The sequence below is a fragment of the Dreissena polymorpha genome, chromosome 3 (assembly GCF_020536995.1).
Source record: "Dreissena polymorpha isolate Duluth1 chromosome 3, UMN_Dpol_1.0, whole genome shotgun sequence".
Classification (NCBI taxonomy): Eukaryota; Metazoa; Mollusca; class Bivalvia; order Myida; family Dreissenidae; genus Dreissena; species Dreissena polymorpha.
This window is the reverse complement of record NC_068357.1, coordinates 49,112,343-49,131,809: the sequence shown is the minus strand read 5'-3', so window position 1 is coordinate 49,131,809 and position 19,467 is coordinate 49,112,343. Positions and strand designations below refer to the sequence as shown.

Here is a 19,467-nt window from a genome sequence, read left to right as displayed (position 1 = left end):
TCGTCAAATGTTTTGATTTTCGACGCACCAGTTAGATGATAAAAAGGTACTTTTTTTTTTAAGTTGCCACAGTTAAGTGGGGAAAGTTGTTTCAGTTGAAATAATATATTTTTATCAAAAGTTTTTAGCCGAAAATAAGTGTTAAAATTGTATAAAACTCGGCGTATTCATTAAACAGGAAGTGTATTTTCTAAATCAAAAGAACGATCAGTATGACTCATACGTCATAGGGCCGCGTGTTCTTTGTTGTAGTGGTCCAATTTTAGCATCGATGTATGCGGAAACTGCGTACAACGTCATATAACTGTGTACACACGATGGGTTTCCACATTGAAAACTGCTTGCAATTTTAAAACATTCAACAATGTATGAATTGTATTCTTTGTTGTGAAGGAACTTTGCACTAAAATCGCTTGAAGAGATGGTAACAAAATGAAATTTACTTAGATTTCTTCAACAAAACATTAAATATGATATAATTTTCATACTTATGTGAGCTTTATCATTCATGTAGCATGTTTATTAATGTTCAAATAAGTTCTGGCTACCATAACTTTAAATGTCGCTTTTAATGATTTTTGACTGGCGCGACTTTATAGTTTTGGACCAACCCCATAAGGAAAGTCAACCAGAAATTCCCGAAAAGTTGACAGTGAACAAAGACCGGTCCAAAACAGCTTTTAAATGCAGTAATTGCCCCAAATCAACCACTTGATCGGAAAGATGGACATTTTTCACGTTTAACTAATATAATCTTTCACAAAATACTATCTTAAACATGTAAAATTATCTATTCTGCTTTTACATATCGAGAAAAACAGCTATGTGACAGACTAACTTGAAGTTTGAATCTCCCGAGATTTCACGGTCATATGACGTTATTTCTATTTTTATTAACATACCATGTGCTCAAGTGTATTCAAATTCAAAAAGACATTTCCGAGTATTTAAGATTTTTCTGGCTTGTTTTGTAAACAAACTGTAGTGCAAATACAAACTCAAAGTAAATATTATTTAAAACTACCTGATTCACCCTGAAATCAGTCTTATAATCCACCAGACGTAAGTTGCTTATCACAAATAATAGATTTCAGAAAACGAAAGTAATGTTTACAATTTCAGCAAAAAATGTCAAGGTCGATCCGAAAGTATCCAAATGAAAACTCGTCACGTGACAAAGCGACAATGGCGTCAAAATCGTGAATTTCAGACTGATGAGAGTTATTTTCATATATTGTAAGATGCATTTGAAACATTTGAACCTTAAAATAATCCCCGATGCATTCATTTATATTCATTCATATCCAATATATCGTCGCTGTCGTTCTCAAACCTCGTAGCTCCAAAATTTTCAAAAATGTTTTTTCGTCTTTTCCGAATATATGAAGTCTGGCGCGTGTTTTGTGCTATATCTCGTAGCTCTACGCCAATCAGAGCCCTTGAAAAATGCACGTGACGAAATGTTGTAGCTTTATTGTTGGCTTTTTTTCTGGCGAAAAGTCGTGGCGACGTCATTTCATCTATAGGTATGTCATTTCGTTTGGACAAATTTGACAAAAACGTTTTTATATTTGCAGCTACGAGGTTTCCTATCAGGACGAATTGTTGTACCTCATACCACGGACGCTCCGTGCTCATACAAATGACACAACTGTGGTGACAAAATATCGTAGCTACCATTTCTGAACATCAGTATTACTTATCAGTATGACTTACGCGTCTACGGCTTATACCGTATTTTGCAGCTTCATTTGTTTGGTATTTTTACAGAATTTCTATTTCTAAAACATTGTTATAAAAAAATGAGACGGTTTTTTCTCTCTTCTGAAAACTTGGCATTTTGTAGCTACGAGGTTTGAGAACGACAGCGACGATATGTAGAAATGTATCCAAGAAAATGAGCTTTCTTTGATTTATAGCGTGACATAAATATGTTATGACTCTGGTTGACTTTGATACGGGGTTGGCTTCAGCGTACAAGTCTGTCAATACTATATAAATAACTCTCATAAGCCTGAAATTCACAATTTTGACGCCATTGTCGATTTGTCACGTGACGAGTTTTCATTTGGATACTTTTGGATTGACCTTGGTCATTTTTTGCTGAAATTGTAAACATGACTTTTGTTTTCTGAAATCTATTATTTGTGAGTAACAACTTACGTCTGTTGGATTAAACGACTGATTTCAAAGTAAATCAGGTAATTTTAAATAATTTTTACTTTGAGTTTGTATTTACACTGGAATTTGTTTACAAAACAAGCATAAGAATAATTTAAAATACCGGGAAATGTCATTCTAAATTTTAAAACACTTGAGCACATGGTATGTAACTAAAAATAGAAAGAACGTCATATGACAGTGAAATCTCGGGAGATTCTCATTAAAAAAATGTCTGTCACATCGCTGTTTTTCTTGATATGTTAGAGCAGAAAACATAAATTTCAAATGATTAATATAGTATTTTGTGAAAGAATAAATCAGTTAAATGTGAAAAATGTCAATCACTCCGATCAAGTGGTTGATTTGGGCCAATAACTGCATTTAAAAGCTGTTTTAGACCGGTCTTTGTTAGCTGTCAACTTTTCGGGAATTTCTGGTTGATTTACCTAATGGGGTTGGTCCATAATTTTAAAATCGCTTCAGTCAAAAATCATAAAAGCGACATTTAAAGTTATGGTAGCCAGAATTAATATATTATGTAAGTCCCTCTTACAAAATCTTGGAAGTTCCACTAATATTGGGTAATTTATTATGGAATTTGATCAATAAGTTGCATTTGGTTTTTTAGCTCACCTGAGCACAACGTGCTCATGGTGAGCTTTTGTGATCGCTTTTTGTCCGTTGTGCGTTGCGCGGCGTCAACATTTGCCTTGTTATCTCTCTAGAGGCCAAATTTATTGTCCAATCTTCATGAAATTTGGTCAGAAGATTGGTTTCATGATATTATGGATGAGTTTGAAAATGGTTACGTTTGCTTGAAAAATATTGGTTGCCAAGGGGCGGGGCATTTTTCCTTATATGGCTGTATATGGCTATAGTAAAATCTTGTTAACACTCTAGAGGCCACATTTATAGTCCGATCGTCATGAAACTCGGTCAGAAGATTCATCCCAATAAAATCTTGGACGAGTTAAAAAATGATGCCGGTTGGTTGAAAAACATGGCCACCACGGGGTGGGGCTATTTTCCTTATATGGCTGTAGTAGAACCTTGTTAACACTCTAGAGGTCACATTTATTTTCCGATCATCATGAAACTTGGTCAGAAGATTTGTCCCAATGATATCTTGGATGAGTTCAAAAATGGTTTTGGTTGCTTTAAAAACATGGCCACCAGGGGCAGGGCATTTTTTCTTATATGGCTTTATTAAAACCTTGTTAACACTCTAGAGGCCACATTTATTGTCCAACCTTCATGAAATTCGGTCAGAAGATTGGTCTCAATGATATCTTGGATGAGTTTGAAAATAATTATGTTTGCTTTAAAAAAATGGCTTCCAAGGGGCGGGGCATTTTTCCTTATATGGCTATAGTAAAATCTTGTTAACACTCTAGAGGCCACATTTACTGTCCGATCTTCATGAAACTTGGTCAGAAGATTCATCCCGATGATATCTTGGACGAGGTCAAAAATGATGCCGGTTGGTTGAAAAACGTGGCTGCCAGGGGGTGGGGCATTTTTCCTTAAATGGCTATAGTAAAACCTTGTTAACACTCGAGAGGCCACATTTATTTTCCGATCCTCATGAAACTTGATCAGAAGATTTGTCCCAATAATATCTTGTTATCTAAGATGAGGGACTTTGGGCCTTTCATGCCCTCTTGTTTGTATGTTCGTTATTGTGCTTAAAATGGTAGGTATTCCTCAAAGTTTACATGGTTATGTACATGATTGAATTTTTGACTGAACACTAGAAGTAATAAGCTATTGGTGAAAATGTTGTTGATTATCTGGTATTGCTTCTTCTGAACTTTAAATATAGTTCTTTATTAATCCACTTTGATCAGTTTTTGCTTCTTAGTATTATCATATATACTTGCTTAAAATATACATTTTATGTAGATCTGTTCTGATTTTGTTTTGCATTTTTAGGGTATTTTTAGCAAGGCTGTTTTCAGAGAAAACCCGAGTTATTGTCATAACCTGCTCGCCGTCCGCCGGCGTCGTGCTAAAACCTTTACATTGGCTCTAAAATCAAAGTGCTTCAACCTACAACTTTGAAACTTCATATATAGATGCACCTTGATGAGTTCTACACGCCACATCCATTTTGGGTCACTAGGTCAAATGTAAAGGTCACTGTGACCTCTAAAAAAAAAAAAAATTGTGACAAGCTTTCGCAGTTGAGCGTGGCACCCGTTATGCGGTGCTCTTGTTTATCCATGTGAGTAATGGTAGCGCTTATCATTTGCCATCTACGGTGCCAATAACATGCGCATTAAAAGTGCATTTAGTGCACTTTTTCGAGAAGGGTTATGTTACTTGTTCCATACAATTTGTATATTTTCTATTGCTTTAAAATTTGATAATATTGCATCAATCTTGAGCATGCTTTTCTGGGCTTGAAGATAAAGTTTTATACGAGACGTACTGTAAATCGTACTAAAATGTGTGTATTTGCCATACTTTTCAGAAATGCAACATAATCGTATGATTACATGTATGATAATAAATTACTTTGTTTGCTTCAGTAACCTGGAATGAACCCCTTTCGATCAGCCATGTGTGAAGCCTCGTTTCCTCTGTCAATTCAAAGCTGATAGCAGTTTTGTGACTGTCAATCCAGGGAGAGCAATGGAGCGAGCTGGGCAAAAGCATGCGCCACCTCCTGGGCTTACCTCACCAAGTGGTGCCCAAGATGGAGATATATTTGGCGCAATCAGGAACGGACTGAAGAATTACAAAAATGTTTTTGGCTTCATTCCCTTCCTGCGGCGGGGCTCGGACGCTGCCACCATTCCTGACAGTGAGCACATCGAGATGTCCCACTTTGAGAACGAGGTTGATGATGATGATTACGAGAAATACGAGCATGGCACAATCATGCGGCGCCCAGCAAAAGGTCACGACTTCCAGGCCCATCAGCTGACTCACCCAACCTGGTGTGATGAGTGTGGGGACTTCATCTGGGGCGCGTACAAACAGTGCCTCAAGTGCAATAGTAAGTGAATCAGCTTTTATTTTCTCTCTCTGGTATAGACACTATACCGGAGTCTCGGATCAAAACTGACTGGTCATTTACATGTTTGGGGTTCAGTGATATTTTTGATTATTTATCTCAATTGAGCACAGAGTGATAATGGAGAACTTTTATGATGCTGTCGGTCCACGGATTTTTTCAAAGATAATTTGAAAAATCCAGAAAGTATTCTAATTATGCAGGACCTTGTTTCCGGTGCTACAATTGTTCCGGTACTACAATTGATCCGGTACTACAATTATTACTACAATTATGGCAAAATGTGGAATTATATAAGCTATTTTCAGAAAAGTTTCCAGGCTAAAGTAAAACTTTACCGAATTATTAATGAATACTGCAATAATGTAAAATTCTTTTTCATTGGTTTCATTTTCTGATACCGCAAGTATCCGAAGATTTTGGCCGCGTCTTCAAAGCGAATTACACTCTACGTCATCACTATATGAGTACATTCTGCAAAGGGAATCAAGATGACCATGTGCCTTTTGGTTCCCATTTTATCGGATTAATTCGTACGTAAGCAAGGCATAAACAAATGTCATAGTGAAATTACCACCAACTTTCAACATCAACACAGGAGTAACAATACAGTAACATGACATTTATTAAAAAACAACAACACTAAAACAAGTCTTTAAATTTTTTAATTGAATTATTAACTTGCTCTTAATGGTATAAATAAAGTGAATCTCTCAGAAGTACATGAACATTATTTGATTTAGAAGAATTAAGCTTAAATTATTTGTCAATGACATTTATGAATATTGATATTCAATAGTTTATTATTATAATGATATTAAAATATTATTAAAAAATATCATATTTAGCTCGTTTTTTTGGAGAAAACCCGAGGAATTGTCATAGCCAGCTCGTCGTCCGACGTCCGCCGTCTGACGTCCGCCTTCCTCGTCGTGCTAAAACCTTAACATTTTGTTAAGGTTTTGAACACTGGCTCTTAAATCAAAGTGCTTCCACCTACAACTTTGAAACTTCATATGTAGATGCACCTTGACGAGTTCTACACGCCACATCCATTTTGGGGTCACAAGGTCAAAGGTCAAGGTCACTGTGACTTCTATAAAAAAAAAATATAAACAAATTCTGACAAGCTTTCATTTATTCAAAACTGCGCCCGTAGCCGAGCGTGGCACCCGTTATGCGGTGCTCTTGTTGTCTTTAATTATGATCACTTCTTTTTGGGATGGAAATGATCAGTCCAGGCCAGCAAAGGCTGCATGATTATAGGACCTCCTGGCTGGCAATAAATGTAATTTTAAAAGGACTGGTCATCTATCAGTGTGTGACGTGCTGCGTTAACTTTTTCTTCGTACGACTTCTCCTACTTAACTCCTTGACAGATTTCTTCAAGAAATCGAAGAAACTCCACAGGAATAATCCTTGGGTGACGCTCTTTTTAAGTTCCAGTCCATTGCATTCATAGGTCACCAGATAAAAAAATGTCTAAAAATCAAAACTTCCACAAAAAAATCATAAAACTACAAGGTGGAGGGATTTAATATTTGGTGCATAATGTCATCTAGTGGTGCTCTGCTTAATTCCTTTAAGTCATGTCCCTGGGGTAAAAAATGCCCATGCCCTAGGAGTCACATGATTAATATAGACGTATTAAAATGGCTTAAAATTCTCAATCTTGACACCAAGACCAAGAGCTGTAATATTTAGCATATACAATGGTATAGTAGTCTTCTACCAAGTTTATTCAAATCATGCTCCTCAGGATAAAACTGCTCTAGCTCTGGAGCTGTCTTGTTTCCGTTATTATGCCCCCCTTCGAAGAAGAGGGGGTATATTGCTTTGCTCATGTCGGTCGGTCGGTCGGTAGGTCGGTCGGTCGGTCCGTCCACCAGGTGGTTGTCGTATGATAAGTCAAGAACGCATACGCCTAGGATCATGAAACTTCATCATGACTCGCAGATGACCCCTATTGATTTTGAGGTCACTAGGTCAAAGGTCAAGGTCACGGTGACCCGAAATAGTAAAATGGTTTTCGGATGATAACTCAAGAACGCATACGCCTAGGATCATGGAACTTCATGGGTAGATTGATCATGACTTGCAGATGACCCCTATTGATTTTGAGGTCACTAGGTCAAAGGTCAAGGTCACGATGACCCGCAATAGTAAAATGGTCTCCGGATGATAACTCAAGAATGCATACGCCTAGGATCATGAAACTTCATGGGTAGATTGATCATGAGTCGCAGATGACCCCTATTGATTTTGAGGTCACTAGGTCAAAGGTCAAGGTCACGGTGACCCGAAATAGTAAAATGGTTTCCGGATGATAACTCAAGAATGCATACACCTAGGATCATGAAACTTCATGGGTAGATTGATCAAGACTCGCAGATGACCCCTATTGATTTTGAGGTCACTAGGTCAAAGGTCAAGGTCACGGTGACCCAAAATAGTAAAATGGTTTTCGGATGATAACTCAAGAACACATATGCCTAGGATCATGAAACTTCATAGGTAGATTGATCATGACTCGCAGATGACCCCTATTGATTTTGAGGTCACAAGGTCAAAGGTCAAGGTCACGGTGACCAGAAATAGTAAAATGATTTTTGGATGATAACTCAAGAACTCTTTTGCCTAGGATCATGACACTTCATAGGTACATTGATCGTGACTCACAGATGACCCCTATTGATTTTCAGGTCACTAGTTTATTCTGTTTTCACACTGTCCAGTAAAGAGACTTACAAATTGAATTTTTGACACATGTTAATTCATAATGATGTATAAGCATTTGTTTCTGTGCCAGTAAATACTATGTTTATGGAAATGACGTGAGAATTCAACATTTAAAAAACCAATGTAATATGATATGTAATATTATATGGCAACAGGACAGTTGTGATTTGCTGGGTCAATTCTATTTAGCTTGACCATCCAAGCAGTTGATAGTTTTGACAAACTGGTGGTCTGAAACATTGAGAAAATGTCACGATTCACTGACAATAAATCAAACATGTAATTCTTGCTACCAACTTGCATTTAATTTTGTCAATTCAAATTATACATAAAAATATATAATTAATTTTTAATCTGCTTGTTAATTGAAAAACAGCAACACGGTTTGTATGTATAAAACAATGTTAATACATAAATAGGATCAAGCATATTAAAATATCAACTTAGATTTAGTTTCCTTTACTGTACAGGATTTGTAAAGTTAGGTTAATATTTGTGTATTGAACAAAAATAACAACAGTGTAAAGAAAAGTTAATTTGGGGATGTTCTATCCAAACCCTGAGAGTTCAGATTTCCTCAAATGCCAACTAAAGATTGTAAATTTCAACCCACTCATCTGGTTAGTTTTCAGAGGCACATATAATTAACTTTTAGGCTTAGTGTCTCATTTGTACATGCATTACTGTATTAACTCCAAATCAACTAGTACAAGTGGTAGGCCAGTATTACATGGACTGGTGTTCACTGTTTACACAGTTTCACAACCCCATCTGATACTGGTCAGTATCTTGGCAAGTGGCCAAAGTTGGGAGTGGAATTAATGGTCTATTACATAACTGACTTCTGTGTGTGGTAAACACATGATACTGGTCATGTGGTCAAGTTGCACTTATATACATTTGCCCAATACACAACACTAGCCTTGGCTATTTTTAATCAGATTGCATTGCTATCTATGGTGGTCATTGACTAGGGGAGTTAACTGCTATAAATAACATGTTTCATTACCATTAATAAATAAAACATAACAAATTGTGTGCACGTTTCACATATTGTCAAATAAGTCAAAATGTGTGAAAGGAATCCAAAAAATCAAAGACTCAATCATATAATGGATATAATTGATTAGTATAGGTCCTGATTGGTTTTTGCACTATTAATTGGATACATTTCACAGGTCATTGACATACAGTGACAAAAAACATATTCACACAATGGCTGTCACTACAACGGAGAGCCCATATGGGGGGCATGCATGTTTTACAAACAGCCCTTGTATAAATTACAGATTTAAATGTATATTGAAAAGGGTGTAAATAAACATCATTTTCACCATGAAGTAACATATACTGCATTCAGGTGATTAAATGTAGAATTATAATTGCTTATTATGCTCCCCTTTAAGAGGGGGTATATTGTTTTGCTCATGTCTGTCGGTCGGTCCGTCCGTCGGTCCGTCCACCAAATGGTTTCCGGATGATAACTCAACAACGCTTAGGCCTAGGATCATGAAACTTCATAGGTACATTGATCATGACTGGCAGATGACCCCTATTGATTTTCAGGTCACTAAGTCAAAGGTCAAGGTCACAGTGACTCTAAATAGTAAAATGGTTTCCGGATGATAACTCAAGAATGCTAAGGCCTTGGATCATGAAACTTCATAGGTACATTGATCATGACTGGCAGATGACCCCTATTGATTTTCAGGTCAAAGTTCAAGGTCACAGTAACTCGACCAAGTAAAATGGTTTCCGGATGATAACTCGAGAATGCTTACGCCTAGGATCATGAAACTTCATAGGTACATTGATCATGACTGGCAGATGACCTCTATTGCTTTTCAGGTCACTAGGTCAAAGGTCAAGGTCGCAGTGACTCGAAACAGTAAAATGGTTTCTGGATGATAACTCGAGAATGCTTACGCCTAGGATCATGAAACTTCATAGGTACATTGATCATGACTGGCAGATGACCCCTATTGCTTTTCAGGTCACTAGGTCAAAGGTCAAGGTCACAGTGACTCGAAACAGTAAAATGGTGTCCGGATGATAACTCAAAAATACTTACACCTAGGATCATGAAACTTCATAGGTACATTGATAATGACTGGCAGATGACCCGTATTGCTTTTCAGGTCACTAGGTCAAAGGTCAAGGTCACAGTGACTTGAAATAGTAAAATGGTTTCCGGATGATAACTCAAGAATGCTTACACCTAGGATCATAAAACTTCATAGGTACATTGATCATGACTGGCTGATGACCCCTATTGTTTTCAGGTCACTAGGTCAAAGGTCAATGTCACAGTGACTGGAAACAGTAAAATGGTTTCCTGATGATAACTCAAGAATAATTAGGCCTAGGATCATGAAACTTCATAGGTACATTGATCATGACTGGCAGATGACCCCTATTGATTTTCAGGTCACTAGGTCAAAGGTCAAGGTCACAGTGACAAAAAACCTATTCACCCAATGGCTGCCACTACAACTGACAGCCCATATGGGGGGCATGCATGTTTTAAAAACAGCCCTTGTTTAAAGAATATATTATTATTTATTTTAGAACACTTATTTCAAGACAGTTATTTACCTTTTTAAAACTGTTGACATTTGTGTTAGTTAACAAATTTCTAATTTAAGGATATATTAATTTAACAATTCTTTTTTCAAGACAGTTACACATGTTTTCAAAATTGTAGGGTCACAAATAAAATGTCAAATAAAATAATGCTTTCTTGCAGATAGCTAAATTCTCTTCGCAGGCAAAATTTGTTGAAATAACAACTTTCTATCCCTTATTCAGGGACCATGATTTTTCCGCATATTTCCATGTATCCTATTTAACAAGGGATCTGAGTTTTATGTAAATTCTTATTAAAAATTGGCTAAGGGTGCTACAACCGCTTCTTCTGCATATTTTATGAGCTACCTCAAAAACCCGATTTGAATCCTCTCCACATATTAAACTGGCAGCATTATCTGCATATGATTTGAACTTGTAGCATTTTGTAACGAGTGATAATTGATTCTTGTTTCTCAATCTTGTAATCAAAATCTGTTTTTGAAAAAGTGTTGGCTATAATATATCTTTCCTGATTTGTTTACAGATTGTTCAAACCATGCCCCTCGGGTCAAAACTGGCCACGCCTCAGGGTTTAAAAGATTTATATAGACTTACAGAGTAAATAACTTAAAATCTCTGGTTCTGATACAGCAAGGGTCAGGTATTTTATATTTGGTAGGTAATATCTTATAAGGGTCCTGTACAAAGATTGTTTAAATTACTGCTATTTCCACAGACAAAGAGTCATGTTTGTGACAAAGCTCTAGTTTATTTATGTCACCCATTTATCATTGTTAAGAATTAATAATTACGATAAGGATGTTGTGATGTTTTTGTAGTATAACAATGAACATCAATTCTTCAAACTTTGATATTAAAAACTATTTTATAGTCCCAATGACTTCCAAAAAGCTGTGTTCCTCAAAGGTTATTAGTTGGTCGCGTTAGCGGCCGTTTAAATTTACAGACCATGTTTTGCAAATCAGTATGTGCTTAGCTATACTAGGGACGGTAACTCACTAGGCTAGGAATGATAACCGCTGTCTGTTTATATTTCACTTGTAGCAGACAGCCTATAATTATGCAAACAATATAATAGGTTTAAGGTAGCGCACCTCTAATGGGCATTTATCCAAATATATTTTAATTAATTATTTTCCTTATCAGCATCATTTCACTGAACTACATGCAAATTTGTAGGTAGGCTTTCCATGCTTAAAAAAAAAACATATCGATTTTTTCAAAACCACCCTCACGCTCGGCTTTTGTCCAGTTTATTTTCACCCCTGGGGTATATAAAAGTTCCATAATTCATTCAAATTTCAAAATATGGGCATGCAGTTGGTGTCTACAGATGCAGTAAAGGTGTTTAAAGTTTAAACAAGATGAAATAAGTATTATTTTACAGACATTTATTTTTTACAAATTTTAATCTATGGAATAGCGCCATGAAATGTAAGTGATTTTAGCCAAGTAAACATTGGGTCGGTTAAAAACAAAGTGTCATACAATTCAAAATAGTATCATTTAAGTTATATTTTAAACTTAGTTTTTATAGAAACACTATATACAGCAAAAATACCAAAAAAATAGACAGTTTTACTGTTTACTTTTTGAAATAAAAATGCAACATGCATCATTCGTATTTTCAGCAGTAAATTAATCAATTTAGCCATAACGTTGTTTTAATTTTAAAATTGAAGGATGTGCATACAATTTTCAACATATTTAACAATAAACATAGCTTATGTGCTATATTAAATCAAATTACGTTAGAAAAGAAATAAAAACGTGTCGCAAAAAGTATGCGATTTCGGCAGAAATCGGAACCTGCGCGGGAAGATCCAAAAAGGTTTCTAGTCCATCGCCTTATCCACTCGGCCACGACAACTTCACATCAGTGCAACCTTAAATTAGATATCCATAAGTAAACAGGTAAAAAGGCTCGCTCGATCTTTGAAGAAATCGCGAAATTGTATTTTTCAGATGATAATTGGATCAAAGTCAATATTTATAGTGGAAATAATGTATTCTAAATGAATAAGTTAAACATATATCAACATTCGAAGTTTGAAAAAAATAAAATGCATCACTCGGAAATAAGCAATCATTGAAGATCGGCAATGATCGTAAAATAAATCGCGGGAAATCATTAGAGGTGCGCTTCCTTAAGAGCTTGTGGGACATATTGGCCAGTCTAGTGTTTATAACAGCTTGTGCAACGACATTGGTAAGTTTATCATTGAATTCTGTACATATTGACTGCTAACAGGGAAAACAGGTCTTAATGCTGCATTAAAAGTCTGTCATGTGGGCAAAATTGTTTCTCAATAATTTAAAGAAAATAGATAAAGTATTAGATACACATATCACAACGTGTATATAATTAACCAGGTTTTCCGAAGGAAAAAACTGGTTATTAGATTGGCGAATGAAGGCGGGCTGGCTGGCGGGCTGGCGGAACAAGCTTGTCCGGGCCATAACTTTGTCGTTCATTGTGAGATTTTAAAATCATTTGGCACATTTGTTAACCATCATTAGACGGTGTGTCGCGCGAAAAAATTACGTCAATATCTCCAAGGTCAAGGTCACACTTTGCGTTCAAAGGTAAAAAATAGCCATAAATGAGCTTGTCTGGGCTATAACTATGTCATTCATTATGAGATTTTAAAATCATTTGGCACATTTGTTCACCATCATGGTACGGTGTGTCGCACGAAAGAATCACGTCAATATCTCCAATGTCAAGGTCGCCATGACTAAAAATAGATTGATTTTAAAACAAACTTACAAAGGGGGTTAATTTTGTTTGTTCATTTCAAAAGTTCAGTTTGAGTTGTCTCCCTTTATCAGATTTTTTTTCACAATGAAAACCTGGATTTGTGACAATTTTGTCTCTTGTTATAGGCTTGTTTTTCTTTAGCAAGGCAACCAAAATTCTAAATTCTTGCCAGTGCAGCAACCAATTGTGAAAAAAAAGACATATTGTTGTTATTTTGTCTAAGTTATCTCTATTCATTAGTATTAGGATAAACAGTCACACACAACTCGACCTGTGCTTTAAGACACACTCTTTAAAAGCTCTACAAAGGTGACAAATCCAATTATTATGCATATCAACTGGTCTGATTTTTACCGGATTTCAGTTACTCTTGCATAAAAACTGCTAATAAAACAGCTTAGGTACAACGTTGTCAAGAATTATGGAAGATAAACCCGTTTCAAAATTGGAAGAAATGTTTACATTTTTGCAACTAACGTGATGTGTAGCCTCAGAGCGGTGACATTTGCTAAAATAGCCGAAAGAAAATTCAATTTTAATTCTATTTTAAACAACTTTTAACCAGCAGAAAGTAACTTATTAGATCACTACAAACGTTTTAACCATTTAGAAGAGACCTACTTTGTGGGTGATACCGGAAAACGTTAAAAATCGTCGTTATATTTTTGGTGACCTGAGTCACTTTCACTTTCTCTTTTCCAGGTAAACAGCGATGTAAATGAACTGATTGTTTGTAAACACAATTGACTTGGAGGACACTTTATTTTGAGCTCAAAACAAGTTGTTTTGCTTATTTTTTATTGTAATATCCAATAGCATACAGTCCAACCCCTCTTAAGCAGCCAGTCAAGGGAAACAGCCAAATTGGCTGCTTAAGGTGGCCTCTTAAGAGGGGTTGGGTCATAGGGAGTCTGGAGTTGATGAGTGCATGGCCAACTGTTCAATTTTTGTATAAACAAAATGGTTAATATGTGTACATGTACTAAACAATGTATAGACTTAAAATAATTTTATTTCTTCCTTTCTAAAATCAGCTATAAGACAACATTTTCATTCAAAAAAATATTCTATTCATCTTTCTAATCATCATCAATACCATCATCATCAGAATCAAGTCAATGAAAAAGAATCATTCTCATGATTCATTGTTTACACAATGCCCGTTGTATGGCCCCAATGCACTTAAGATGGGAACAGTTGTGAATCAGTTATGCGTGAACAACTCCCGTGTCACTATAAATCGATAATATAATCGGTTTATTGCAGTTTAATGGCTTTGAATACCTACCGCACGAATTGGTCCCGACATCGATCTCCTTCACGATAAAATCGTGGCCAGTTACTTAAGAGACTAATAGCAACCGGGTGTAATCCTCCTGGTAATCGTGCTTTTCATGCATAATATTATATAAAAAAATATTTTTTACGCCGCGTAAAGGGTTTTATCAAAATTAATATTTAAATCATTGTAAATATAAAACAAATATAAATGTTTTGTTTTATTCCCAAATGAGAATAATAATTTGTAATCCGAAACACACTCCCGATTGTTTAATGTTAACGAGACGTTTACAAATTTTAGCATCATGTTTTTCCTTTGTCCCGACAAAAGCGCGCGAAAATTATGCAATGTCACGCCATACTCATGGTTCGAAAGCATGCGTGTATTGATTTTTGGATAAAAACTTTGTAGCACAGAGAACATGTACATTGTAGATCAGTTGATTTCGGTTCAAAGTTTCGTTGTTGTTTTTAACTTTTAATTAGCCGATAATTGTCATAAATGTGTGCTTGAAATAGTATGAGCTACAAATAATAAATTATAAATTAAGAATCTCCTTTCAAGTAATTATAGGTGATATTCGCACGTGCGGAAACAAAAAGACCAAACGGTCGCATATTGCTTTTAACCTGATAACCCTATAATCCGCCGCTAATTAATTGCAATTTGCAAACTGGCTGTCAAAATGTTTATCACACATCACGCTTCAGTACTACAGAGCCTAAACCGCGGACTGGAAGTACGTATCGATTTTTTTGCCGTTGCTTCTGTGTAATTTTGCCAATGTACATGACTGACTTACTTGCGCGTGACCACTCATATGGGGGAAATTTAACATTTGGGATGCAAATTGCTGGCCGCTGGCCGGAGAAATGGGGTTACCGCTTAAGAGGGGTGCATTATATAGTGTTTATCGACGGTCGCGACACAGACCGGCCGCCAACACAGGGTGACCGGCGATGAGGGGTGACCGGAAGTAGGGGTTGGACTGTATATATATTTTTTTTTGATACCCTTTATAAATAAAATATGAAAAAAATATTTAAAATCGGTAAATAATTACGGATCTTAACCTTTATAGAGCCTTTCAAATTTGAATGGGTTGTGTTCATTTCAAACTTGCGATATAAAAAGCTATAACATAAGTTTGAAAACTGAGTTGCTTCTAAGATTATGCAATAGCAAACAACTTCAGTGCCTTCAGTGCTTTGATTTTGAATTACTCTTCTTATGCATTTTCTATGGGAGATATTTAAACCAGAGTTTAGAAACATGTTAGATGCAGTTGCCTCCCTTTATTATTTTATCTGTTATGGGTACTGATAATGATTCCTCTCTTGATGTTTTATAAAGCAAGATCCAGGCCATCCTTAAAAATTCTTTTGATTGGCATAACCCGACCGACCCACTAAAATCGGCCCGAATTAACCAAATTTGTTCACAAAAATGATAACAATTCTGCCCCAATGGTCATCAAAAGGTAAACAAACAAGATTACTCACCTTGATGTCAAACAAAGAACTATCAAATTGTAAACAAAGATTACCTCCCCTTTTTAGCCCAAAATTTACTATAAACCCCACCCCAATTGCAAAAGAATACGAAAATGCAATAAACCACGTATTTTGAAACAATTAATGCAGCAATTAATTGAAACAGTGCAATCTAATGGGTATTTGTAAATTTGCTGTAGCTGTTTTTGGATATATAAAACCCCGATTACCTTTACATAATTTTGCCACTGAAGAAGATTTCAGGGATTTCTGGAAGAACCTCCCCTGTTGTTTCCTCTTCTCAGTGTAGACTCGTTCGGGTTTAGTTGCACTAAATCCCCGGTCTTAACAGCCTGGTGTCGTCGTTCTGTGTCCTTCGGGGGTATACCAAAACCCCTGTAGAACCTTCCTTCTTGCCCATCAAGTGAAGACGTCCTCGGAAAGTGAATCCCTGTTCTTTGTCCACACTGGATGGCCCGCTCCACACGACCTTCTGGAACTCACAAGTCCTTCCTCCTTGTGTTTCCCTCCAAAATATGAAAAGTTTCCCGAGACGAAGTTCCTAAATTTATCCTTAATTTATTACGTTTTTGAAATGAATCCTTTAATGCCTCGTAGCCAATGAAGTATTTCTACTTAATAATACAACTCAAGTCCTTTATACGTTAATAATAAGATGATTTATTCTTAGTAAAATACAGTGAAATTAGTGTGTTGCTTTCGCGGCGTCTCATGGTTGTGTTATTCCCATGTTAGTGTGGGAATCTCTCGACAACACTTCCAGTTTGGCCTAGTCCACGTCTCGTCTGGCCTGGTATCGTCTAACGATGTTTCACAACATAAGGTTAAAAACTTGGTCACTAGGTAAAATTGATGAAATAGCTTGTTAACAGCCTAGAAAAAACTCAAATTGTCCACCGCATAAATATTTATCAATGTTGGAGAACCATTTACTTTACTGTATATTATGGTCAGTTATGCGAAGAACAATTACCCTTTCATGGTGAGGCAAATATGGGTGATCCATCAGTGATTTTGCAAGATCAATTAAAGATAAATTGTGTTTCAAGTGGTCAATAGTTGTGCCCTATTTCCACACATATTTGACATAAATACAACACCCACTGACTATTGCTATTGTTAGTTTACAGCCAGTTTTGTAAACAACTGACAAGTGAGGGATGTGATCAGTTATGACAATAATTGTTACCTTTGCCACAATGGCAGTCATGTCTGTCATTCACTTTAATGTTTTGACGATATGTAACAGAAAACAGGTATTACATGGTATATAAATAGTACAGCGTGTATGTAATAGTTCTTTACAGTTACATAAATAATGGACTATAAAAGAGAAAACATAGTTGTTGTCACAGTTAGGTAGTACAGAGTTGCATAATTGTATGACCCAATAATTGCATGCTAAGGTAATGTATAATACCATGTTCCTTGACCTGAACCCTGGAATAAGTATTGAACCGGTCATAAGTCGCAGTTCAGTGCTCTCACTTCCAATGAGATTTGTCTCCCTTTATGTCTAGATGTTAACAGCCTAGCTGTCATGTGTGGTGTTCATTTAAAACACAGCTTGTTTTACTATCGGTCATAAACCTTGTTGGCTATAAGATCCATTGCAAAACAACTATTTATAGTGTAGTATGATTATAGATGAATGTATGATTGATGTTTGGTGTGATTATGTGATTGTTTGTTTCACATTAATACTGTATGTGCTAGACCAAGGTGTGGATCATGTATATCATACTGTATGTGCTAGACCAAGGTGTGGATCATGTATATCATACTGAATGGAGTATTGAGGTGCTTTAAACTGATTATTATTTGTAGGTGTGTACCTTACTTGAATTCAATGGTTGTTGTGTGAATCATGGCTTTATAAAGTGCACTTTAAAGTTTACAAAATGATAAGGTTGTTTTTGATAAGCCGGGTGACAGTTTTAAATTAGACAGTAAACATTTACACTTGAAGCATTTGTGTTAAATGAATACAAGGTTGGAAGTGGATATGTTGATATGATAAATGGTATTATTGAATATATACATGCGGAAGTGTTTAAGAAGCAGACTTTTGAGTGTTAAAAAGTTAAAGCTGTTATGAATTGAGTAGATCTTTTTCAAGAGATATATTTATTTGCTCGATGATTATAAATACTGATTTTCAAGCAGACTGCCAGTGTTAAAATGCAGTTTGATGATTGTTTTTAAGCTGTGAGACTGAAGCATTTGTTGGAAGAATTGGCATTAATCTGTTTTGAGATTGTTTTTAACGATTTTTGAAATTATATACAACTATATCATTTTATTTGAATGTTTATGGCTAATTTAGTTAAAATATTAACTTGCTGTTATGAATGTTTAAAGACAGTTTTGTGGTCAATTATTTTCCATCATGTGCCTGGTAAAATATGAAATATTATTAATTTATTTAAGGCAATGTTTATTGCTATTTTTGTACCGCATAAGTAGAAACATATTTAAGTTCACATTTATTTAACCTTCCTTTGTTAGGTTTATGCAAATGTATAAACAAAAATTTATGGATGTATTGCATAGCACATGGTACTATTGAATTACCTTAAATTTAATTCATTAATGCCCAACTTTGTTTGGGTTGGATATATGTATCATATTTATCATATTACTTTGGCAAAATATTGGTCTTGTCTATTCACTGATGGCTCAAACACATTGTATTGTGCTTTAGAAATACCTTTCAAAGTTCAGTTTTAAATGTTACTATATCTTAGCACCTGGATTGCCAACAGGGGTTTGGCTTGTAATTAATTCTCCAAATTATGTTACATTTTACAAAAAGTGTTTGTTCTTTATGTTGATTCTACTGAAATTTATGTCTAGCTAACTAAATGAGGTCAATTATTAAAGATTAATCCAGTTTCATTTAATTTCTGTTTCAAGCAGGTCATGTTAGCCCAGACTTAAAATGCAATCATTTATTTCATGTTGTGTTATATGTCCATCTTTTATTAAACTGGTTGAGTCATTCAGTCCTTTGATCGTGTGACAGTTGCAGTCTGGTGCATTGATCCCTGTCGGACCACTGAGCACTGACAATCCAGATGCATTGACAATCAATACATGTATGGGACTCTTTGATTCAAGGCTGGGCTGACTTTATCTTGGTCTAAACCTTTACTTGAATTTAGTGCAAATGTTGTTGACCAATTATTATGCCAAATGTAAGTTATGGGACAGGTTGTTTAAAGCTGAACTAATGATGTTCATGAGCTTGTACAATTTAACATATTCATTCAGTTAATAGGTGCTCAAGTGCTAGTTGAAAATACAACACTGTTAGTTATAATGTACACTGTTAATTTCAAATTATGTGTTGCTTGCAATTAATATGGGTTTCCTTGTTTACACTGTGATTTTAAAAACG

At 35.6% G+C, this 19,467-nt stretch overlaps 1 protein-coding gene across 1 annotated transcript in view; it reads left to right on the top strand.

Annotated features, from left to right (window-relative positions):
• Nucleotides 1-287: 287 nt before the first annotated feature.
• The window catches only part of LOC127872208 (ras association domain-containing protein 1-like), a 65,726-nt gene continuing 46,546 nt past the window's right edge, over nt 288-19,467 (top strand). Inside the window, exons 1-2 of the mRNA XM_052415537.1 lie at nt 288-424; nt 4,695-5,164. Coding sequence (XP_052271497.1) covers nt 4,798-5,164 — 367 coding nt within the window. The 5' untranslated portion in view covers nt 288-424; nt 4,695-4,797. The remainder of the gene's footprint in view (nt 425-4,694; nt 5,165-19,467) is intronic.